This window comes from Arvicola amphibius, chromosome 8 (assembly GCF_903992535.2).
Source record: "Arvicola amphibius chromosome 8, mArvAmp1.2, whole genome shotgun sequence".
Classification (NCBI taxonomy): domain Eukaryota; kingdom Metazoa; phylum Chordata; class Mammalia; order Rodentia; family Cricetidae; genus Arvicola; species Arvicola amphibius.
The window spans coordinates 119,814,919-119,840,423 of NC_052054.1; the positions used below are offsets into that span (position 1 = coordinate 119,814,919).

At 42.5% G+C, this 25,505-nt stretch overlaps 1 protein-coding gene across 6 annotated transcripts in view; it reads left to right on the forward strand.

Annotated features, from left to right (window-relative positions):
* The window catches only part of Fn1 (fibronectin 1), a 67,306-nt gene that overhangs the window by 31,190 nt on the left and 10,611 nt on the right, over positions 1–25,505 (forward strand). The window contains exons 22-39 of one of the 6 annotated variants that reach the window (XM_038338534.1): positions 969–1,137; positions 1,864–1,950; positions 5,542–5,733; positions 8,363–8,545; positions 10,135–10,224; positions 13,009–13,278; positions 14,302–14,418; positions 15,355–15,519; positions 16,165–16,320; positions 17,137–17,250; positions 18,060–18,329; positions 19,505–19,692; positions 21,119–21,206; positions 21,903–22,079; positions 22,870–22,959; positions 23,101–23,280; positions 24,085–24,174; positions 24,769–25,235. In XM_038338534.1, coding sequence (XP_038194462.1) covers positions 969–1,137; positions 1,864–1,950; positions 5,542–5,733; positions 8,363–8,545; positions 10,135–10,224; positions 13,009–13,278; positions 14,302–14,418; positions 15,355–15,519; positions 16,165–16,320; positions 17,137–17,250; positions 18,060–18,329; positions 19,505–19,692; positions 21,119–21,206; positions 21,903–22,079; positions 22,870–22,959; positions 23,101–23,280; positions 24,085–24,174; positions 24,769–25,235 — 3,093 coding nt within the window. The remainder of the gene's footprint in view (positions 1–968; positions 1,138–1,863; positions 1,951–5,541; positions 5,734–8,362; positions 8,546–10,134; positions 10,225–13,008; positions 13,279–14,301; positions 14,419–15,354; positions 15,520–16,164; positions 16,321–17,136; positions 17,251–18,059; positions 18,330–19,504; positions 19,693–21,118; positions 21,207–21,902; positions 22,080–22,869; positions 22,960–23,100; positions 23,281–24,084; positions 24,175–24,768; positions 25,236–25,505) is intronic. The other 5 variants (XM_038338535.1, XM_038338536.1, XM_038338531.1 and 2 more) reach the window with 5 other exon arrangements.

Sequence of the window (25,505 nt, forward strand, 5' to 3'; positions counted from 1 at the left end):
CTCCATTTTCAAAATAAAAATCTAGGAAAACTTCATTTAATGTGTTGCTCTAAATGGGTGTCAAGAAGCTTACGAAAGTCAATTTGGGGAGACCATTTAAACTCAGAGTCACTTCAAAACCACATTTTTATCCAATCAGTTTCCTCTCAACTTGTTCAAAGCCCTGTGGGTGAATTTCTTAATAGGAGTTAAAATTGAGGTCTTCGTTTTAGGTATCCGGAGTCATGTTCTTTAAAGTCATGATAGCAGGGAAGGGATGAATACGAATGAATGTGTTTTAAAGAATCCCATCCTTTGGCATTCAAAGGAAAAAAAAAAAGAAATGTTTATTATGCCCTGAAATCAAAGCCTGATAGTTTAAAAGGGAGAAAAAAAAGAGATCGAAGTTCCCTTTGTTATTTAGTATGCAAATAGCCGTATTGATGATTGATTGTGCTACTCAAATAGAGTTCTTTTTATGAAGACCGCCAGTGCACCTTTTAAAGTTTCCCTTAATAATGTCATTCAGAGTTTTAGAGCCCACAGAGAATATGAAGAATTTCTCTTGAATTGAATACTGTTTGATAATATTACCTGGGCTTTTGAAGTTAGGAACATACTTCATGGGAACGTGTTTTTCATTTCCCAGTGTCAAAGTGGCTGGTAACAACTGGAAAGTTACCGCGTGTGAGGAACTCTTTAAAGGCAGAGCCCAGGGGATTTCTTCCCTGTGGACTGCTGCTGGTATGTACCAGAAGGTACCTCGTCAAACAGCTGTAATGGCATTTCTATTATAAACAGCCCTAGTGCCAAAGGAAGACCCTCTTCAGTCAATTGCGGAATAACCGCAGTGAGCCCCCGCCGCATTACCCGCTCGCGGCAGAGCCCAGTGTGAACATGTAAAGGAGCTTTCGTTGTGTGAGTGTACCTGCACCCTCTTGGGGTTGGCAACATCGTCCTTCATGCTGGTTTTACTTCCCTCCATCCAGCTGGGTGTGCGACCAAGCCAGGGAGGCGAAGCACCTCGAGAAGTGACTTCAGAAACTGGAAGCATCGTTGTATCTGGCTTGACTCCAGGCGTGGAATACACTTACACCATCCAAGTCCTGAGAGATGGCCAGGAGAGGGACGCACCGATCGTCAACAGAGTGGTGACCCGTAGGAAGAACTTCGCTTTTTCTCTTAACTTTTAAACTGTTTAAAAGGACTGTCAAAGCCAGGTGTGGTAGTGCAGGCCTTTGATTCTAGTGCACAGGAGGTGAGAAAGGAGTTCAAGGCCAGCCCTACCTACACTAAAAGTTGGAGACCAAAGAGCTGGTTGTCATAATACACACCTCGAACACCAGTGATTTAGGAGGCAGAAAGGGGCAAGTATTTGAGAGTTTGAAGCTAGCCTGGTTCATAGTGAGTTCTAGGCCAACCAGGGCTGCACAGTGAGGGCCTGTCTCAAAACAAAGAAAAGATATTCCTCTAATTCTTCTAATACTAGTGTCCAGCTTGCTTATCTGAACAGAGCAAGGGGAAGAGCCCATCCCCTATTTAAATCATCAGAGTCTTTAGAATTTGATGTAACTGGCTCAGCTGGTGTCTTGTAGTCCAAGGCATTGAAGTGTTCCTTCCATGTCAAAAGTCTTCTGAACAGGCAGGATAAAGCAATATCAGTAGTGGTATAATAGCATTAGTGTTAAAATCAGTCTTCTATCAGAGGGTCACTCTAGACTGTGTTTTTATAATATACTTTAGGTATTTTTACTGATTCTAGAGGGAAGGGATAAAAGGGAGGGGAAAAAGGGAGAGAAGGATCGAGAGAGGCAGTAAAGGAAGCATTTCAGAAGTCAAATGTTTTGCGTTTGCTTTAACTGTTAAATGTTCTTCTCTATGTAGCGATGTCTCCACCAACGAACTTGCATCTGGAGGCAAACCCTGACACTGGAGTGCTAACAGTCTCCTGGGAGAGGAGCACCACCCCAGGTGAGTGTCACGTGTGCCTGAGGACACATGTATACAGCTCTCCAAGACAGACTCCATTCAGAGAGAAAGATGAAGCAGCCACACAACTCCATGAGTGCTACAGCAGTGTGGGAGAGTTCATGAAACCCACAGGGTGCTCACGACATGTAAACACGTGCCCATGTTTTCCTAAGTCACAGGAGCGAGAACAGTCAAGTGCTAGGCTGGGGGGGGGGGGGGCAAACGTTTATCCTGCAGAGAATCATGAGGACTGGATGGAACCAGGGTTTTATTCAGTACATTTAAAATGCCCAAACAGGCTGGAGAGACAACTCAGTGGTTGAGAGCATTGGCTGCTCTTCCAGAGGACCCGGGTTCAGTTCCCAGCACCCACATGGCAGCTCACAGCTGTCTGTAACTCCAGTTCCAGGGGATCTGATACACTCACGCAGACATAGATGTAGACAAAACACCAGTGTGCAGCACAAAAAAACAGATAATTTAAAAAAAAAACCCAAGTGGTTAAAATCATAGTATATAATGTCTCTTGTGTGAGTTAGTATAAATACTAAAAAGACTATTCACTGGAGTGAATACCCTTGTTTTCTGGGTGAGGCTGGTTCCAGGATTCCCAGTGATTCTGAAATCTGCAGCTGCTCATCCCATTACACAGAGTGGTGTTGTGCTTGCATAAAACCTACCATTGCTCATGTACTTCGTATCGTCTGTAGACTACTGATAGCCTCACATGATGCCAATGCTATGGAGATAGTTGTCTGACTGGATATGTGATGAATTACACCATAAGATGTAAGAGGCGGGGCTAGAGGGAGAGAAGGCTCAAGTGTGCAAGAGCACTTGCTGTGCAAGTGTGAGGTCATGAGGTCATCCCCATAAAAAGCTGGGCATAGCTGCATGAGCACCTGCAATCCCATTGTTGTGGAGGAGGGCAAGGAGGAGGCAAGAGAATTATTGGAGTTTGCGGACTGCCAGCCTAGCTCCACGTTCAGTGAGAGACTCAAGAGACTAAGGTGGAAAGTGTTAAAAAATGAAACTGAATGCGTTCACACATACTAAAAGGTATTTAGGCTGCTGAGATGGTTTAGTGGGTAGAAGCTCTTGTTGCCAAGTCCAAGTTGATCCCCAAGACTCACATGATAGACGGAAGGAGTTGACTCCTGAAAGCTGCTTTGTGATGTCCACAGGCAGGTCACGGCACATGTGCGCTGATACACATGCACACTAAACAAGTAAATATAATGATTCATGTGCACACAAACACTCTAGATAGATCAGTGTAATTTTGTAAGGGGAAAGGATCGGATAGAGATCCTCAGGGTGAGGGCCTTACTGAGGCTAATCCCTGGGACCCCTGTGGTAGCGTTTGAGAACACCATACACATGCCATGGGGATGTGCAACATGCCAGTGCACATGCACACTCAAAGTACATAATTGTAACAAGAATAAACAGAATTAATAGTAATAAAAAGTATTTATAAAGTCATAACATGTATAAAGTGTAACACTATTCAAGGATCATAATGCATCATAAGAATAATAACTTAGGAGCCAGGCGGTGGTAGCTTATACCTTTAATGTCAGCACTCAGGAGGCAGAGGCAGGCGGATCTCTGAGTTCAAGGCCAGCCTGGTCTAAAAGAGCTAGTTCCAGGACAGCTTTCAAAGCTACAGAGAAACCCTGTCTCAAAAACCCCTTCAAAAAACTAGATATAATTCTATGATTAAATAATGATCATGGGGGAATGGGGGAGACGGTTGCTAAGACAACATGATACTCATTATTGAGAACATCCTAAATTAAAACAAACTAATTGGAGCTATACTTAATTGTACAAATACATTTAGTTTATTATTTATCTATTTTTAATTTTACTAGTATAGGTAGCATTTCCATAAAAGTGAAACTGTCATACAAACACAAAGGCTGAGGCAGGAGGATTAACATGAGTTCAATGCTAACCTAGTATACGTAGTGAGTCTTAATGCTAGACTTGGCCACAGTGTAGGCCCTCTCTCAACAAAAACAGAACAAAATTGTATCTGTATTTGTGTATATATATTATATACATACATGCATACATATGTATTATATACATACATGTATATAAAATGTGAAATACCTTTGTATGATGTATGCAAGTGTGCATGCATTTTCATCCGGGTATGTTCAGGTGGCACTGTGTGTGTACGAAGGTCAGAGGATGACCTTCCGTGTACATGACTGCTTTCCATCTTGTTTGAGATGGGGGGTAGGGGTGCTGATAGTTTCTGGGGATGTGCCTGTGTCCACTTTCCAGCTCTCTATAGCAGCAATGGAATTACAGACACATGCTATGGTGTCTGGCTTTGTGTGGATTCTGGGGATACGAACTCAGGTGCTCATGATTGCATGGCAAACAACCTTACCCTTTGAGCCAAATTTTTGGTCTGTCATTTGTTGAAATCATTTCTTGCACAGTTCTTACCCTTGTTTGGGTTTATGTGTCAAGCTACCTAGAAATGTGTGTCTTTTACAATCACACCAACTAAAACTAGCTTAAAAAGCTCCTTTAAATCTCTCTTTTGGAATAGACTGATTTTCACACAAGTTTCCTTTTCTGTGGCAATGTATCATATAATGTGACAGCTACACTGTTTCCACATACGTTACTGGGGGTTGGAAACAAGCTCCTTGCTTGCTGGCAACTGGATCATGAATCTCTGGTCTCAGTGGCCCGCCCATTCACATGGTCAGTAGCGAAGGAAGTGACCTCAACCTTACTGCTTTCCCATCCCATTGGGCTGCTTAGCACATAGCGCTTTAATGCCTTCCTTTCCTTGTCCTTCCTGAGTCAACGTCATGATGTTTGGTCCCAGCCTGGACCTTCAGAGCTCAGGCCACTGCTAAATTTATTGGTGTCTCCTTCCCTTCAATACTTTCATTGCCCCATTATAATAATTCAAAATCTTAATTCTTCTATATGATTAATATTTCTTCTCAAGGATGAGCATCTATACTTCTGCTTTCATTCCTTCAAGTCTGTAGGTCCAAACCTTTATACTCTTTGCAGAATGTTCTTAGGTAGAAATCGATTTCATAGTAGTCAGAAAATATAGACTATTCCTCGCCTTTCCTCCAGGTCCCCCATTAAAGATAAGTATAACGGAGTGTGGAAGGAGGCTGGAATTTGAAGACAGGAAAGTCTTGGGCTATCACTTCTCTATCTGAGATTGCCTTGTCTTTGTTAAAGATCCCATAGTGTTATTTTGTAATAACACATTTGTACATATGTAGGGGTACTGTCAGATCACCCAGTGGATACAATGTGGAATGATCAAGTTTAGCATTTCCTTCTCAGACAGTCATTTCTATGTGCTGGAGACCCTCAGACTCACCTAGCTATTTTTAAATACATCATAAGTTACTATGAACTAGTCTTCACTTTGCAGAGTTGGTAAACATTAAAACTAATTCCTCCTTCCTGACTGTTGATACAAGTTATTGTCCTGTCTCTTTCTCCCACCTCCATGGGTCCATCACTGGTGTATAATGTAATATACCCTGGGTCATAAATGTATGAAACTTAGAAGTATGGCAACTTCCTCTCCAGATATCACTGGCTACAGAATAACCACAACCCCCACGAACGGGCAGCTGGGAAGCTCTCTGGAAGAAGTGGTTCGCGCCGACCAGAACTCCTGCACTTTTGAAAACCTGAATCCTGGCATGGAGTACAATGTCAGTGTCTACACTGTCAAAGATGACAAGGAAAGTTCCCCTATCTCTGATACCATCATCCCAGGTAACAGAAAAATAAGCTGTTATCCTCAGAGTGGCAGTTTCAGGAGCAATGGGTATTAGCATCTTAATCCCAGATAGCTGAGTGTGTCAGATAAAGTTGGGATCTCATGCCAACCTCCCAGTGTGCTCTCCAAAACCATGAAGCCAATGCAGCTGTTTGGACGAAGGCTTTGCTGTTGCCTCTGCTTCACTATCTGTGCTTCCCTGGGATGCTGTCTGTTGCCATGGGTTTGTAACGAGTGCAGCCACGGCATTAACTCTGTACTGTTTGCTCACGTGAGAAGACTACTAAACAGTGTCGTGTGTCTGTACCCAGTGCCGACAGGCTAAAAGTAATGTGGTAAATGCATTCCACCGGGACATTCATGCCTGATTTTACAATTCATATCGACCTCCAACAGTTATCTAGAAAACAGTTTTCATCTCCATACATGAGCACAGAAGTACACATGGTTGACAGTCCAACTCTTCACCTTGTAGCATCAAATTCTTTTGAAAATTGGAAGTGGGGTGAAAGACAGAAAGGAAGAAGCAAAGGCCACTCCTACGGGGCCTTCTTTCTTCTGAACTGAAAAACACTATCCCAAATGCCTATCTAGGGATAGGTTCATTGATTGCCCCAAGTCTTTGGTAGATTGAATGCACTGGGCAGATTCTGTTCCCCTCTGCAGTATTTGATATGTATTTATGTATACTAATTAAGTTGAATAAATTACAACGTTGGCATTGGCATGGGCTCTGGGTTGGCTGGCCTGGGCTGACCGTGCTTTTAGTTTTACATTCTCAACCTAATGTCACCATGATGGCCACGATGCTGTTGTGAGTATTGAATGTGGAAAACAAATCAATTAACCAGCCATTTTTTTAAAAAAACTTTGTAAGATTTTATTTTCTTACCAAAGGTTTGGGTTCTTTTTCCTCAACATTGCTGGTACCTCTTGCAGATATTTTGTCTAAGTTCAGAGAATGGTTATGACATTGTGAATGTGTTTATGATCTTTTTTTAGAAATTCAGTTAAAATGGTACCATTCAGGGGTATTTTCTAAATGCAAGAGAGTCCCTGAAAGAATCGGTAACCTGCTTTACTCTCCTGGGGAAGACGCTTGGGAAGTCTTTTCAAATAATTTGGGACGCGTTGCATATTACCATCATTGCTTTACCGTTCTGTCAGTTTTACTACTGGTCACCTGATGTACACTGCTTTATTTTTTGCCTCTACTTTCCTTTTGCCTCCTCTTCGCTTTGTAACTCAATAGAGGTGCCCCAGCTCACTGACCTAAGCTTTGTTGATATAACCGATTCAACCATCGGACTGAGGTGGACCCCGCTAAACTCTTCCACCATTATTGGGTACCGCATCACAGTAGTTGCGACAGGAGAAGGTATCCCTATTTTTGAAGATTTTGTGGACTCCTCAGTAGGATACTACACAGTTACAGGGCTGGAACCCGGCATTGACTATGACATCAGCGTTATCACTCTCATTAATGGCGGAGAGAGTGCCCCTACTACACTGACACAGCAAACGGGTGAATCTTGAAATCTTCTATGTTTGAGACATGGATGGTGTTGCATGCTGCTCTGTCACTCTGGTTAAATCTGGATGTTTCCAAGGAGAAGCCAGATTGGCCACAGAGATGAAGATGGGGCACATCCAGAGAGATAAGAAACACAGTAAACTAATCGAATGAGAACAAATATAAGTAGCCTCGTTGATTCTCATTCGAACCACAAAGAGACGAGAAGCTAGAAAAATTTAGAGACAAAGTAGATAAAATTTGCAGACCTTGATCTGTTTGTTTTTAAAGTATGAATACCAAGCTATATGGTGAGCGCCGATTAATACTAAGACACACCTCTGTGTGTCTCCTTTTATTTTTTGATAAGCTCCCACGTTCCTTTGTAGCCATAAAACACCCATCCAGAATGAGGGTGGAACTGAAGGGAGGTTTTAGAGGTAGAAAGACGTAAGCCATAGGGCCTTCTAGATTTTGGTATTATGCAAGGAAAGGAAACTCCTCTTTAACCACAGTCCAGAGACCAGCATACAACATCGCAAAGGTTCTCTGCCCTGCATGGTAAGAAACATGCTGAGAACCCCTGTGCATGAGCCCCTCACTTGTAAGTAGAGTTCACTGAGTGGAATTATGGCGATGCAGTAGTTTGTAGATATCTCACTCTGGGGAGATTGAGGACCCCTTGTCTTTTTTGTCTGTGTGCATGTGTTTCTTTGGAAAGTACTGCTATGTCTCTCTGCTGTGTGGCGACTTAAGCCCCTTCAGCCTGGGTGGGATAGAAATCTTCAATGGTATTAATTTAGTGCACTTAAAAAAAGAAAAGAAAAAGAATAAACCAAAAAAACCTATTTGAAAATAGGTTAAAATTATCAATATTCTTTAAGATGCATTGATGATGATAGAAAGGTTAAAGGGGCCTAACATAATTCTGTACAGCATTTTTTTAACAGTAGTGTATCATGATTTAGATTAGATTAGATTAGACAATTTGCATGATTATGACTGTTTTCTATTGTGCATGAAATACTGTTTTTTACCTTTTCAGATGTTTCTTTCGTTAGCTTTAATTTCAAAATTACATTAACTTAATCTTCCTTCTTATTTGAAATTAGCTGTCCCTCCTCCCACTGATCTGCGATTCACCAATATTGGTCCAGACACTATGCGTGTCACTTGGGCCCCACCTCCATCCATCCAGCTAACCAGCTTCTTGGTGCGTTACTCACCTGTGAAAAATGAGGAGGACGTGGCGGAGGTGTCCGTTCCCTCTTCAAGCAATGTGATGGTTCTAACAAGTAAGCCCTCAAATGTACACATGTGGTAGATACCTACGGAGCAGAACGAATGGGTTCTGGTGCCCGCGGAGGAGCAGCTAAGAGGAGAGCATAGCAGAGCGACACACTAGTCAGGCTTACCGGGCAACTCTGTAAATTGAGAGAGGTGCAATGTTTCCACTGGTGTAGCAAACATTTGATCTCCTTGATCTCCGTAAGTCATCGTGGAAAACACCATCAGTGAAGTCCCAAGGCTTCAAACACAGTCTGCTTCCACATAAGTGCACAAGACTAAGTGAATACCAGATGAATTCTGTAACTAAGAAAAGAATAGGAAAGATGGCATCCGCACATCTATTTTGCTGTCCTTTTTTGTGTGATAGCATCAGCAGGAGGTGCTAGAAACAGTGACTGGCTACTTGGGCAGGGGAGGGAGTTAAATCAAGGTTTTGTGTGGAAAGAGGCAGGAGTTTAGTTCATAAGTCAGAAAACTTCTGTTCGCAGAATTTCCCAGAAGGTTGAGAGCTTAGAAAACAACTGACATTAAATAGGCATTTTTTGTTGTTGTTGATTTTGTTTTTAAATGTGCATTGGTGTTTTGCCATGGGAAGTTTCAGGCGCCCTGAAACTGCAGTTTTAGACACTTCCTCTGGAAGAGTAGTAGTCAGTGCTCTTAACCACTGAGTCATCTCTCTAGCCCCTTAAATAGGCAATTTATAGAAAATGTCACTTCCCAGTTCCTATCCTTTAAGAAGAGATATTTCGTATTAAAGACAGCAAGAGGTTGCAGCATGGGGCTGTGCTCCGAATATACACGTTGTAGTAAGATGTGTAAGGTCCACGTGAGAGGAAAGGAGTTACAGTCAGGTCTGTTCCTCAAATAGTGACCAGAAAACAGCCTGTCTTATTCATCTATGTCTCAGAAAATGAAATGCAAAAAGACAGCCAGGCATGACTGACCTTGCTTTTTCATTGAGGACCAGAACATCCAGACACTTGCTTGACTGTGGCCACGGGGCCATTTCAGTCACTAGGGATCACATCACCCAGGGTACTAGACCCTGAATCACATGTTGGCTCCAGTTCAGCCAAACCCTGTCACCTGTTAACTGTGTATCTTAAGAGTCTCAATGCTACATGACCTTAAAACAACTCTCTCCCTTTTAGAGAAGTCATTATTATCCCAGCTTTAACAGTTTGGAGCAGTATAGTGAGCCCAGCTGCCTAGATGTGTTCATTATCTTGAACACATCAATGACCCCACAAGGACATGTGCCATTTTGTCCAACTGTACATTTAAATATATATTTAATATTTAATATACATCATATAGCATGGAAATTGCAAACAGCCTTATAAAGTGGCTGTGATGGGTCTCTCAAAACTTCTGTCAGTTGCTTGCAAACAGATGGAAGAGGAATCAGTGCGCCATAGCTACACTTGACTGAATCACATTCATACAGGCAGCACTGAGGGCTTTAAAGAGGCACAGGAAAAGGTGACCCTTAACCACAGATATCTCCAGGCATAGATGCTCACTTCACTACAACAGGGAGTGCTGTGCTTTTTCATGCCTTCAAGTTTAAAGCAAGCCTCACTTGCCTCTTTAGATCTCCTGCCTGGGACGGAATACTTAGTCAGTGTCTCCAGCGTCTACGAAAAACATGAGAGCACCCCTCTTCGAGGAAGACAGAAAACAGGTGAGCCGTGCTGGCAGCATGCTTATCAGGTAGCTCTCACCTACCAATTTTAAACAGGAAATAATACGATGAGTCTAAAGACGCGTCTTCACCTTTTATGGTGTTGCACATTACTTAAAATCTTCTTTTTTTGAGTTAGCATAAGGTAATGGGTTTCACTGCATTATTTTCACATGGTGTGTGGGTCTTGCTCTTCCAACCCTCTCCCGGTTCCCATGCTGTTCCTCCTGGTCCCCATCCTCCCTGTAATTCTGTTCAGCCTCTTTCTGCTCTCATGGTACCTTGTCACTTATATTCTATGACCCTTCTCACCCTTTCCTATTAAAGCAGCCTTTTCTCTTCTCACAACTCCCTTTTCTGGTTTCCGGACCTGTGGTCCGAACACCTCTGTGTGTGTGTGTGTGTGTGTGTGTGTGTGTGTGTGTGTGTGTGTGTGTGTGTGGTTGAAAATTAAAATCTATGGATCGACATAACAGAGAAAATATGGTATTTGTCCTTCTAAGACTGGACTGTTTCGCTTAACATAACAATTTCTAGTCCTATCCATTTCCTTGTAAATTTCATTTTTCATTATGAATGAATAATATTCCATTGTGTACATGTACCACATTTTTTCCCTCCGTCTTTCCTTCCTCCCTTCCTTTCCCCCCACCCTCCCTTCCTTCTTTTGTCTTCTTGGTTTTTTCAGACAGGATTTCTCTGAACCCTGGTCTCTCCTAGAGTCAGTCTGGCCTCGAACTTAGACATCCACCTGCCTCTGCCTCCTGGCTGCTGGGATTAAAGATGTGAGTCACCATTCCTTGGCTTTGTACCATATTTTTGTTGTCTGATGAGCAGCTGAGCTGATTCCATTCCCTGGCTCCTGTGAAGGGCAGCAGTGGGCATGGATGTGCAAATACCTCTGTGGTAGGACTCAGAGAGCTTTGGGTATGTGCCTAGCAGTCATAGCTTTCTGAGAAGCTGTCATACTGATTTCTGTAGTGACTGCACCAGTTCACATTCAAATCAACAGTGAAGAAATAATCCCATTTCTTCTCTCCATCCTTATAGCCTTTGTTGCTTGTCTGGTCTTAGCCATTCTGACGGGGATGAGATGGAATGCCAAAGTGATTTTCGGATGCATTTCTCTGATAGTTAAGGATGTTGATTACTCTCTAAGATATTTATTTTGCTAATTTTTTTTAACAGAGATCTTGAAAAATAAGACCTTGTTTATTTTTTCAACAATCAATAATTACTAGTTTAGCAGTTCAATCATTGTGATCCTACTCTTTGCTTCCAAAGGAGTACTGAAGTTGGTTCAGAAACTTTGTCATCTCTCCTTAAAACAAACAACAAAAGCTTTAAAGAATAATATCATATCTCTTCCTCGAGAGCTGGTGGACACAGCTTTCACTAGGTGTCACTGCCCACTGGCTGGCCTGCCACTCATTGTCATCTTTATCTTTTTCCTCCTTTACTAAGTCAATAGGTCAAGTATTCACCTGATATGGAAATTTACAAGGAAGAATTGAATCCAATAAGTAGTAGGTTCTTTCCTAAATAGGAGTTTTTCTTTTAATTTTTCCATTAAGAAATGAAGCCTTTAATCCCAGCACTTGGGAGGCAGGGGCAGGTGGATCTTTGAGTTCAAGGCCAGCCTCTTCTACATAACAAGTTCCAAACAAAGTACAGTTTCATATTACAATTTGCTGCCAAACAGGAGTTAGGATATCACAATTTGGTGTGAGTATATTTTTGATAGAATTGGTGAATTCTATCAAATTAGCTAGCAATCCCAGAGAGCTCAAATTATTCTGGATGAGATGGACACTACATGGTTAATTTTAAAAAAACATCTACTATATTTTTGTGCTACAGCCAGGGTACTTTGCCTAGCGTGCATGAGAACCCGAGTTCAATCCCCAGTACTTCAATGAAAGAGCAGCAAAAATACTAAATCCTCACTTAAAAGGGATATGTGCATTGTAACTTGTCTGCGGTGGCATCTTTAAGGTTTAGAAGGGCTTGTGTTTAGCATCATTGCTACTCTGTTGACCTATCAGTCCCATATACAGCTCAGAGAGCAACTTTGAGAGCCAAATACAAGAATGCTCTCTTCGGAGAGATGCGCTGACACACACATTTGAATACTGGCCTAGTTGGGGTTACTATTGCTGTGATGAGACAGAATATCAAAAGCAGTTTGGGGAGGAAAGAGTCTATTTGGTGTACACTTCCATCACTGAAAGAAGGCAGGAAAGGAACTTAAGCAGTTTTGAAACTTGGAGGCAGGAGCTGATGCAGAGGCCATGGAAGGGTGCTGTGTACTGGCTTTCTCCCTCTGGCTTGCTCAGCCTGCTTTCTCAGAGAACCCAGGACCACCAGCCCAGGGATGGCAACACCCACAACAGGGTGGGCCCTCTGACCCTCCCCTGTCAGTCACTAATAAAGAAAAGCCCTGCAGATTTGCTTACATTCTGATCTTACAGAGGCATTTTCTGAAGTGAGTTTCCTTCCTCTAAGAAGACTTTAGCTTATGTCAAGTCAACATACTGTCAAGCACAATGCCAAGGCCTTGAAAATATCAGTATTAAGTATTATGTAGAAATCTACTATAATTGTGTATATTGTTCAATTACTTTGAAAAAGAAAAAAAGTTGAATGAATATGTGAACAACTGATTGTGGTCAACTTTTGGTATCATATAACAGGGTATATTGCTTTTCCCAGCATCTTCTTTTGTGTCTAAGCTGGTGGTTGTTGTCTTTTGTTCCCCTCCTTGGATGGGAAAAAAAAAAACAGGTCTTGATTCTCCAACTGGTTTTGATACTTCTGATATCACCGCCAACTCGTTCACCGTCCACTGGGTGGCCCCTCGAGCACCTATCACTGGCTACATAATTCGCTATCATGCCGAGCATGCTGCTGGAAGACCCAAGCAAGAGCGAATGCCTCCGTCTCGGAATTCTTTCACCATCACCGACCTCAAACCTGGCACTGAGTATGTTGTCAGCATTATCGCTGTTAATGGCAGAGAGGAGAGCTCCCCGTTGATTGGCCAGCAATCGACAGGTAATTTTGCTTTTTTAATCTGCGAAGAAATTCCTTTGTATGGATTTTTGTATGGTTTTTTGTAGTCTGTAAGTCGGCCTCGACACAGAAAGGGCAGTGACGGGCCAGGCATTGTGATGCATGCTTTTGATCCTAGCACTTGGGAGGCAGAGGCAGGTGATCGCTGAGTTGGAGGTCAACTTGGTCTGTAGAGTAAGTTCTAGACCAGCCAGAGCTATAAAATGAGAGAGACTCCATCTCAATAAAAAAGGGCGGGGGCAGTAACAGAATGTGTGGCAAAAATATCTCCCTCTTAGAATACATTTTAAAAGGTAATTTTTTTAACTCTGAGAAACTTTCAGCTGATTCAGTTATCTATGTTTTTGTGCTTTTGCTGGTCAGGTTTTATGTGTTTTCTGGTTTCATAGCCCAGACTGACCCAGAACTGACTTCCGCAGCCCATAAGTTTTCCTTCCCAAAGTTACTGTAAACCTGGTTTATACTTGGACTTAGTAGTACAGATTTGCAACCCTAGGTACTCAGGAGACGGAGGCAGGAGGATGGACAGGTCAAGGCCATTCTGCACTGCTGTGAGCTCAGTTGGCCTGTGCAATCCAGTGAGACCCTGTCTCAGAACTGACGTAGTGTGTCGGCAGAGGACTTTGTCCGCACGCAGCAAGCCCTAGGGGACTAGATGTCTGTAGTATAGAGAGATTTCAGTGACGCACGGGCGTGCGTGCGTGCGTGTGAGCACCACTTCTAGACAGCATGTAGTTAAGGGTGCATGGGCGAGCACCACTGAAGTTTTTATAACTTCTCTGTGATTTAAATTGTTTTCCAAAGAAAATGTTGAGGGAAAAGAATTCACTATTCTAATCGTCTCCTTAATCTCTTCCCTTGACTTCCTTGTATTTTTTTTAATTCTGCTAATTTAGTATATATATTTTTGTATGAAGGAAATGTAACAATTTTCTATGAAAAGAACAAAGAGTGATTCTGAACTTTGGAAGTCCTGGATGTGAAGTTTTCCTATGTCTTTTCTAGTTTCTGACATCCCGAGGGACCTGGAAGTCATTGCCTCCACCCCGACCAGTCTGCTGATCAGCTGGGAACCGCCTGCCGTCTCCGTGCGCTACTACAGGATCACCTACGGAGAGACAGGTGGGCTCATTTTGTGCCCTTTCACCCTGACGGGATCAGGGTCCGGGTGGGTAACTTGGAAACCTGGCAGTGGGTGTGGGATTAGATGCATGCAAGTCCATTTAGAAAACTGCTTTTTCTTTTTTTTTTTCTGCCCCCAAATACATGGCAACTATGAACAATGGATTGTCAAATGAAATTTAGAAATGGTTTATACCCTACAGCTAGAAGTGGAAAGAACAGCTGAGGGGAAAAAGTTTATGTATTCACAAATATTGTCGTTGGTAAATCTTATATTTTCTTCTCTGTGCTCTCAAAATTTACCAAATATTCTGTTAATGCTTTTGAAAAGAATGCAATTCAGTCAAATTAAGGTAGAGTGAGCCATGTCCTTGCCCCCTTTTCTATGTAAAAGATCAATTAAAAATATAATTACATCATTTCCTCCTTCCGTTTTGTCTCCCAAACCCTCCTATGCCCCTCTCCTACCACTCCCTCTCCGTTTCTGGGCCTCTTTTTCTTATTGTTATACACACACACACACACACACACACACACACACTGCCCATGCAATCCCATAAAAATGTATACATACACCATACCAAGTCTTCATAGTGTTGCTTATATATACATGATTTCAGGACGGACTAATTGCTATTGTACAACTAACTAGGGAGCTCATTCCTGGGAATTTTTTCACTTTTTGCCTGTTAATCTACAACTCAGTGACATTTTAACCCAGGGATGTTAAGATGACGTTAGCTTGAGCATTCTCCTGATTTTTATATATTTATCGGGGCTTGCTATATGCATAAGTACAGCCTGTTCAGGCTGTATAAAACAACACTCCTTGACAGGCAAGTTGCAAGCAGAAGTGATTTACATACTGCTTTGAGTGTGTTGATAATTGGAGTGACTCCTGGCTCCTTAAAGTTTCCACTAATCCCTTTCATACAGGCGGGAATAGCCCTGTCCAGGAGTTTACTGTGCCTGGGAGCAAGTCTACAGCCACCATCAACAACATCAAACCTGGAGCGGATTACACCATCACCCTGTACGCTATCACTGGCCGTGGGGACAGTCCAGCCAGCAGTCGGCCAATTTCCATCAATTATCAAACAGGTACAAACTTCTCATCTGGGGTGACACAGGGTTATTTATGAAGATGGTTGTCACAGTATTCTCCTGAGGTATTTTCTTCACTGTGAAACTGATTTTCATTTAGTTTTGAGTGGTGCTGGGAATCAAACCCAGCTTCTCATATATGTTAAACAAGTGTTCTCACTGAACTACACCTTCAATCCTAATTTACTTTCTTAATACGACAAAAGCCTGTGGCTAACAACACCTACACGTGACAAAATTTTGAGTCAAATGTACAAAGAAGACCCCAAGAGCAGACACTTTTTGTCTTGTGTTTGTAACTGCTGTACCCAATGTGTTTGCCATAGACATAAGACATAAAGAGTATTCATAAATACCTGTAGAAAAATAATTCAGTAAGTGGATTGGGTAGAGGACACAGCCCTGCCTGAGATGTAGTATTTTGTCTGTGGAATGAAACAATCATGTTGAAAGTAGTTGTAATATTCTCTGGATTCGTGCCTTTCCTTCTTCAACCTAACCCTTTATTCTTGTCAAAAGAAATATGTGCAATACATTAATAGAAGCAAAGCTCATGTGCATGCACATCAGCACTAAAGACAAGGGCCTGCTCAGTCCTGCTCCCAAACACTGGGGCCTCACTGGTTTCTTTTTTGCTTACAGAAATTGACAAGCCGTCCCAGATGCAGGTGACCGATGTTCAGGACAACAGCATTAGTGTCAGGTGGCTGCCTTCAAGCTCTCCTGTGACTGGTTACAGAGTGACCACCGCTCCCAAAAATGTCCCAGGACCAACACAGTCTAAAACTGTTGGTCCAGGTAAGAACAACTGGTGTGTCTCATCTAGCGAGATCCACTGAGAAAGAGCGCAGGTTTCATTTTACGTGCCCTCTGTGGAATGTGGTGTGGTGTTCCCATCCATAGACAATATTGCCACCTCACTTCACGGGGCGCGTTTTAGTGCCCATGCATTTCTGGTTTTGTTTTCTGTACAGTTTCGTGTACTAGTGTGAACACTCTTTAAATCTTAGTCACAAGGAAGAGAAGGATGGACTACATTGTAGATCCTTCTAGACATGATGTTTTTCTTATATAAAACGACTCCAAGATTATGATCTCAAGGCGATTTCTTGAGGTCAATTTAATTTCTTTCGTTTTTTTCTTTTTTCTTCAAGAATAGCCTGACTAGTTTGGGGGCATCATGTTAAGTTGTAAAGCTATTTTTGACTATGATTTTACTGCAGTATGCTAAAGCTCTTTTTTTCTTTGAGACAAGATCTCATAAAATCTATACTGGCCTTGAATGCACTATGTAGCCACGGTTGATCCTCAATTTCTGATCCTCTTGTCTACACCGCCTAAGTGCTAGCTAGTACTATAGGCATCCAGTTTACTGTGGTGCTGGGTATCACAGCCTGGGGTTTGATAGCACTCTTGATTAAGTTGTCTCCCTAGCCCCAGTATATTCAACTTTTGTTTCCAGTAAACAGGTTTCCGCAAGAGGAAATAGGCTCTGACTTTCCCAAGAGGAGGAGGTGTTTCACGATTGTTGGGCACATCTGCTTTTCATTACGCTCTCTCGGGAGTGGCTTGGGTGGCTTTATAGACCTGCAATTGCCTCTCCTTCCTTTGCAGATCAAACAGAAATGACTATTGAAGGCTTGCAACCCACAGTGGAATATGTGGTCAGTGTCTATGCTCAGAATCGGAACGGAGAAAGCCAGCCCCTGGTTCAAACTGCAGTAACCAGTACGTAACCAATACTTCATTTCTACTTCCAAAGTCATTTTGTTTTAGGGTGTCTGGATGCCCCCTACATGTCTTTTGCCATTCATTATATACAGGGAAAGGAGGCATGTTGGTTGGTTCATATCTTAAGATGAGCCCTTGGCAAACATTTTTTTTCCTTCTTGCCACTCAGTGAGCTTTCAGGGAAAGCTAGTATAGTGTTGCCGCCCACAGCTTCTGTGCTTTGAATCTCCTTTGCTCAAATAGCCTCAGCAAAGCCTCCTTGGCCTTTAGCGAATCTACGAAATATTTCTCTAGGACCTACTTTTTCTGTGACTGGGTGGTAAAGTTCAAAGTATCCCACGAAGCCGCTATGTTTGGAGGACTGTGGCTGGACCAGCATTTTACTCTAAGTACTTAATAGAGATGGGGGAAAAGAAGAGTTAGACAATGCAGCGGACATTGAAATTCAACTTTACCATTTCCAAGATACAGAAAATCCAGGTCTGAGAGACTAACTTCACGTTGCAAAATCCAATCTTGATGGAATATCTTGAAATTAATGAAAATTTCCTTTGTGGGGACTTTTGTGGGTGTCTACACACCTCACGCACAACTTGTTTTAATAAATAATGTGACACTCAGTATCTAAACCCCCGCAAAGGCTCTTCAGCAAATGTCAAGTATCTTGCTATTTTAATGGTGTGATAATTGGAGTTTAATTCATCCAAGATAATGGTATCTGCAGAACTGCTTTGCACGGTATAAAAGTATGCTTGTTTCGCAACTCGGCTTTTCACATAACCTCTCACCATTAATTTGCCTAACAGACATTGATCGCCCTAAAGGACTGGCATTCACTGATGTGGATGTCGATTCCATCAAAATTGCTTGGGAAAGCCCACAGGGGCAGGTTTCCAGGTACAGGGTGACCTACTCAAGCCCTGAGGATGGAATCCATGAGCTTTCCCCTGCACCTGACGGTGAAGAAGACACTGCAGAGCTACAAGGCCTCAGGCCGGGTTCTGAGTACACAGTCAGTGTGGTTGCCTTGCACGATGATATGGAGAGCCAGCCCCTGATTGGAATCCAGTCCACAGGTATATCGTTAACTGCACCACCTGGGTGCTTACGGGAGCAGCGGCTTTATGCCTTGCTGACATTGCACTTTATTGGGCTATTGATTCCCATGTCAGGGAGAGTAGAAAGATGCCCTCAGATGCTGCAGAAAGGCCCTCTTTACTGAGGAGTGCTAACGCACGATAAACGTTAAGTGACCTTTAGTTAACTAAGTCTAGTAAAAAGACATTTGAAGTAGCTTAGCATATGTATATATACATATATATATATGTATATATGTATTTTTGTATATATATTTGAAGACAATAAAGCAAGACGTTTGAAGATGCTGCTAAACTGTGGATATTTCCTAAGTGATACACCTCTGTAGACCCCCCCCCCCAACTTCACACATGAAGGAAAGAAGTCTAGAATCAAAAAGCTTACTCTGAGAAATGACCCTAAACCGGGCACTTCCTTGCAGCATGATCTAAGAGCGCATGGGCCAGAGAGCTGTGCCTCTGCCTCGTTTGCTTAAAGGATTCTGATCCAAACATTCGGGACAGAGTCATGAGGGCCAGTGCTTCCTCCAATCCTTTGTTCCCTGCGCTTTACTCCTGAAGCAGGGTTGAAATGCTCAATGCGTGTAGAGGTGGCATCCGTGTTCCTGCTCTTTGCTTCTCTTTTCTGCCTGTTGTGAACCAATTTTCTTTAACGCTGCACTGCAGAGAATTCTTCAAATTTAGCAGTGATATTTGCCATGGGGTCCAAATAAAAGAGACAATAAAAACATAATTCCATCTCTTGGATGGAGTACTCTGTGAAATGGTTTACCATACAGAGATAAATTTATATAGAAAAAGGGCCATTGCTCATCTTTTTCATACAAAAGAAAAAATCAATTCTAATGACCAATAAGGCAATTTGATTCTTGGTTTTTAAAGGGGTGGGGAGATAAAGCCTTTTAAAGCCCGAAGTCTATTGGAGGCCTGACATTTACCCCAGTGTTTACAGTGACTCTGAGGATTGCTGGTGTAGAGTGCATGTCCCTCTCCTGCATTCCTTCTTTATTACCTGTGTGTGCTGAACCTCTGCTGGGCCGGGGAGCCCCACAGCACCTACAAGAGCCACCTATTCTCCTTCTTAAAATTCACTTTATTTTCCCTTTTCCCCATTCTCTATAAGATAATCTTTTAATCAATGACCCTCCTGACAGCCATTCCTGCTCCAACCAACCTGAGGTTCACTCAGGTAACACCCATCAGCTTCAGTGCCCAGTGGACAGCACCCAATGTGCACCTCACTGGCTATCGAGTACGGGTGACCCCGAAGGATAAGACGGGACCGATGAAGGAAATCAACCTTTCTCCAGACAGCTCATCTGTGATTGTATCTGGGCTTATGGTAAGAAGTGAGCTTCCATACCTGGAATAAGGAAGTAGGTCATTTCATAGCATTTATCAGGGAGTAGAAGTATAATCTCATATAAATCGAACATTCTTTCCTTATACCACCAATTTTCTTATAAATGTATATGATAGAATTCTCTTATGTTGAACCAAGATTTTCTAGATGTCTGTTGGATTAGAGTGGTATAAATAACATTGGATTTTGTGTAATTCTTTGACAGACAATAAGTATTCTGGGTTTTTTTTTTTAAAGGTTGTATTCTGTAGGGATCTATTTACATATCCACTGGGTGAATTTTTAGCTTTTTTGAGTGTCATTTCCTTGGCAGGAAACATTCTTCAATTAGTACCAAGCTAACTTGACACTACCCTCATTAAAACATTTTAAAATTGGCTGAGTGTGTTAGCACATGCCTCACATCCCAGCAATAAAGAGACAGAGAGGCAGCTGGATCTCTTGAGCTGGAGGCCAGCCTGGTCTACAGAGTGAGTTACAGGACAGACAGAGCTACACAGAGAAATTTTGTCTCAAACAAACAAGCACCATTTCAAACTGTAGACATACAGAAAACTGACTAGGAGCCTAAGGAGTTGATGTACATCTTAACACAAGGTCAGTTCCAGGGGAAGCAGCAGAAGAGTGCTCAGAGACAATAGAAATGTTCTCTTGCCTCTTTGTGATCAGAAAAATAAACAAATACATAAATAAACAATGCATAAAGGTGTGGTCCATATCTGTTAGCAGTGACCCACTTGTCTTCTGATTTACTAGGATTCTAGATGCTCAGTCTTCCCTGGTAGACCAGGCTGACCTTGAATATACAAAGATCCAGTCGCCTTTTGGCAGCCAAGGGCTGGGATTAAAGTAAAAGTGACATCATGTTTCGATATGCCTGACATTTTATTTGGATGCTGTAGATTGGAACTCTGGTTCCCATAAAAGAAAAAGGAAAAAGGGCTAATACTAATTTGTCTTATTACCACTTAAGTATAATTATGTAATTTGTGAATTTCTTGGACTTAACCCTTGAGAATGTTTTAAAATTCATCCAGTTTAAATCTGTTGTCAAGGGGGCTGTAGTGATGGCTCAGTGGTTAAGAGCACTGGCTGCTCTTCCAGAGGTCCTGAGTTCAATTCCCAGCAACCACATGATGGCTCACAACCATCCGTAATGAGATCAGGTGCCCTCTTCTGGCGTGCAGGCATACATGGAGGCAGAATGTTGTATACATAATAAATATATAAATAAATCTTTTTAAAAAATCTGTTGTCAATCACAAGTACAGGTGAAGTTAATCCAAGAATGTGAGATGTGGGTTTGCAGATTGTCTTTTATAACTACTGCGTTTCTCTATGCTTTAATAGAACTCCAGGCTTTATGCAATACTGTTGCAAATACTTCTTATGACCTTATTTCTAGGTGGCCACTAAATATGAAGTTAGTGTCTATGCTCTCAAGGACACACTGACAAGCAGACCTGCTCAGGGAGCCATCACAACTCTAGAGAGTAAGTAACCAGATGTTTTAATATTGACAAACTTAAACTGTAAGTAAAAATTGAGGTGATCTCTTAGACTATGCATTTAACAATAGAATTTGGAAATTAATATAGTATCTGATCTTTTTGATAATCCACTTCACATGTCATCGAGAAAACGGCCTGCTGAAACAGTGGGACTATGGCACTCTTTTGGCTTACGCTCCATCTGTGGTCAGTTGTTTTCACAGAGTTCTGTTTGTGGAGGATGAACTGGCTTCTGCCACAGGAAAGATGGGGCCAAGTTAGGGCCATGGTCTAGTTCTCTGCTTTATCAAAACTTGAGGAGCATTCTTTCAGCAGTCAGTGTAGTCATCTGTGGAATGATGAAGGGAGAAGATGCAAAGCTTTATAGAAATGACAGAATACTGCCAGCCATGCTCATGTTATTACTAATAATTATGTTACGGTTCCTATGACATATTTGTGCATTTCTGGATACTATAGAGTCAGCCCTGGGAACCACTGGTAGTATTGATAAAGTTTTCAGTTTCTTCAAAGGAACGACATGAAAGTGAATATTTTCATATTTCCTAAATACCATTAGCCCTTATTTCCAAATGCCAACGGGGGTACCCACTACATTACTCATCAGTGCATGTATTTGTGTAATGAGGAAGTGTTTTAAAATAGCATGCAGTAACCTCTAGCTGTGCTCCTACACAGATGTCAGTGCTCCAAGAAGGGCCCGTGTGACGGATGCTACAGAAACCACCATCACTATTAGCTGGCGAACAAAGACTGAGACAATCACTGGCTTCCAAGTCGATGCTATCCCAGCCAATGGGCAGCCCCCAGTTCAGAGGACCATCAGCCCAGACATCAGAACCTACACCATCACAGGTCAGTGTGCTCAGTATTCTGACTGTGTGCCCACAGCATAAGCTGGCTTATTAGTTATTCCAAGACCAGTGTTTGATGAGAACACAGTTTGAAATGTGATTACCGTCCTGTGATGTTTTACTTCCTGACTTTTGTTTCACCTGTAAAGTTCATCGAAATTTTTTTTTTCACAAAATACTCATTGTTGTTTAAAGAAAATGCACACACACCCGTATTCACAGGCAAGAGTCTGAGGCAAGAAGATGTGAGTTTGAGACCAGATATAGTGAAGTCCTATTTTTAAAAAGTTAATACAGAAAACCAAAAGATACAAAACAGTAGTGCATGGTTTTTAGCATTAGTATTTTAAAAAGTATAATGAAATTTTTAATTACAATCAGCACTACACGCCTGGCGGTGGTGGTACACTCCTTTAATCCCAGAATTTGGGAGGCAGAGGCAGGCAGATCTCTGTGAATTTTAGGCCAACCTGGTCTACAGAGTGAGTTGCAGGATAGCCAGGGCTACACAGAGAAATCCTGTCTTCGAAAAACTACATATAATAAAGGTTGAAGTATAACCAGAGATTAACATTTGGAGTTCAGTATCAGGAACATTCGTGACTGTCTTTTGAGATAGCTTCTCATTAATAGTTGGTGTCCACACCATGATGTGCCTACCTGTTCCCCTGTGGACCGCTTCTGTAGCCTACAAAAATAGGCTACAGGAGGAGTCAAGAAAATGGCAGGCAAGCATGAGCACTGGCCACGAGAATAAGAACAGATAAAATGTGTGTCTCTTTAAACCCCAGGTTTACAGCCAGGCACTGACTACAAGATCTACCTGTACACTCTGAATGATAATGCCCGGAGCACCCCCGCGACCATCGACGCCTCCACTGGTAACCACAATCACGTAAACCTTAGAGCTAGCTGGGAAGCTGGACTTCCCTCAGGCTTTCCCGCCTCAGCTGGCTGGGGCTGGGTACGAGTGGGAGCAGTTTCAGGGCCATTCATTTTCTAAGATGTCACTTTACTTTCAGCCATCGATGCACCGTCCAACCTGCGCTTCCTGGCTACCACACCCAACTCCTTGCTGGTATCATGGCAGGCGCCCCGTGCCAGGATTACTGGCTACATTATCAAGTATGAGAAGCCTGGATCTCCTCCCAGAGAAGTGGTCCCTCGGCCCCGCCCTGGTGTCACGGAGGCCACCATTACTGGTATGGCTTCCATGCTGCGATTTTTGCCCTTAATCATAGATACCTGACATCCATAATACAACTCCCTGTTGTGTCTTTGATGCTACATCATGAGAATGGGGTGCCTGCCTCTAGAAGGTAGTCTTCTCCTTGGGGGCAGTAGTGTTCTCAAAAGGTGTGAGTGTCTGAGTTTGTAATTTCAGGGCCATTATATGATATAGCTAGATGTATTGTTCTCTGATGTAAATTCATCTATTTCTTCATTATATTTTGCCCCTAAATAAGATAAATCATACCCAGTATCAGCTGGGTGTTGAAGTCCCTGTAGAACACACAAATATCAGGAACCAAAGCTTCTTTGTTGCATTTGTGGAACAGGAAAATAGAATCTGGTATGGGAAGATGACCTGGATTTTTGCACTGTTATTGAAAGCTGCCAGTGATTGGGCCTAAACAGAAGTCTGAAGTCTGATGCTCTCTCCCAAATGTCTAGTCTACTGGTAGCATACAGTGTTGATGGGTTATCTGCTATCAATACTATCTACACTGAAAGAATTCTCTAGGAAGGTTACTGTGAAACTGCCTTTTCAAGTGTCAGGTGTGTTTGGAAGATGGTTAGCTGGCTGGTGGCCTTTTGTGCAGAGTCTCTGAGTACAGAGAGAAGGGAAGCTGATTTTACCTTTGACAGCTGCAGTGACGGCTGGGAGGCCTGCTTACTCCCATTAGCCTCATCCAATGACCTCAGACAGCTGGGCGGCATCCTTGATCCCCCACTAGCCTCTGCCATGTCTGCCAACATCATGAGATAGCTGTGTTCCCCATCAGGTCTGGAGCCAGGAACCGAGTACACCATCTACGTCATTGCCCTGAAGAACAACCAGAAGAGTGACGCTCTGATTGGGAGGAAGAAGACAGGTAAAGACTCATAACCAGTGGTTGGTTTGCAAAGTGAAGCTCTCTACGCTTTGACGTGTTTCTTGTGGATTATTTTCTCCAGCAGTATGACTTTTATATCGTACTTTTTGACAGGAATTACCTAGCATGCTCTAAAGATATTTGATTTATTTATTTCTCTACAACCTAAAGCCTTGCTCATCTTTCAGAAATTCAAATTAGATAGTTTGAATTGGGGCGGGGAAACCTTCTAGTGGTGAGAGCAAAACCTTTCCTATTTGTCTTGATTTATTACTTGATTTCTGAAATTTCAAATCAAATATTTCAGTTGCAAAGGCATAATTGGAGCAGAGGTGGCTTTCTATGGGGCTCAGCGTCTCAAAGCTTTGTCTGTATGAGAAGTTCATGCTAACATTTTTTTTCCTGTCTGAACTATAAAGAAATCTGTGAGGAAAATCCAGATTTCTTCCTAGAAAGTGTTTTGTGATCTGAGAACTGCTGACTGGCTACGAGCCTTGATCGGGTTGACGAACAGTTGTGGCCTGGATTGATGGTGATTGTTGCTTCTTGAGCTTAACGCGCTTTGCTTTTTTGGCTCTAACCTCTCTTGGCTAGATGACCTTCCCCAGCTGGTTACCCTTCCACACCCCAATCTTCATGGACCAGAGATCTTGGATGTTCCCTCCACAGTTCAAAAGACCCCCCTCATCACCAACCCTGGGTATGACACGGAAAATGGTATTCAGCTTCCTGGCACAACCCACCAACAACCCAGTGTTGGCCAACAAATGATCTTTGAGGAACATGGCTTTAGGCGGACCACACCACCTACCGCCGCCACCCCTGTCAGGCATAGGCCAAGACCATACCTGCCGAATGTAGATGAGGAGGTTCAAATCGGTCATGTTCCCAGGGGAGACGTAGACTACCACCTCTACCCTCACGTTCCGGGGCTCAATCCAAATGCCTCTACAGGACAAGAAGCTCTCTCTCAAACAACTATCTCTTGGACGCCATTCCAGGAGAGTTCTGAGTACATCATTTCATGTCATCCTGTTGGCACCGATGAAGAGCCCTTACAGGTACCTAATTTTGTCTCTATTTGTAACTTTGTCACCCAGAAAGGAGTCAACCAGAAGCAACGAAAGCTCTCATGCCAAATGTCCACTCTCTCAGGACTCTTAGGAAGATGTTACAACTCTGGGAGTTGTTTTCTTTTCTCATTGTGGCTCTGGAGTATAAGTCAGAGGGTGTCACTGAGTTTGACTCAGTAGAGAGAATGAAATTGTTTTTATTTTTCTCATACACTGGAGGCTACTTATACGGATAAAAAGATGATTGTAGAAAAGAAG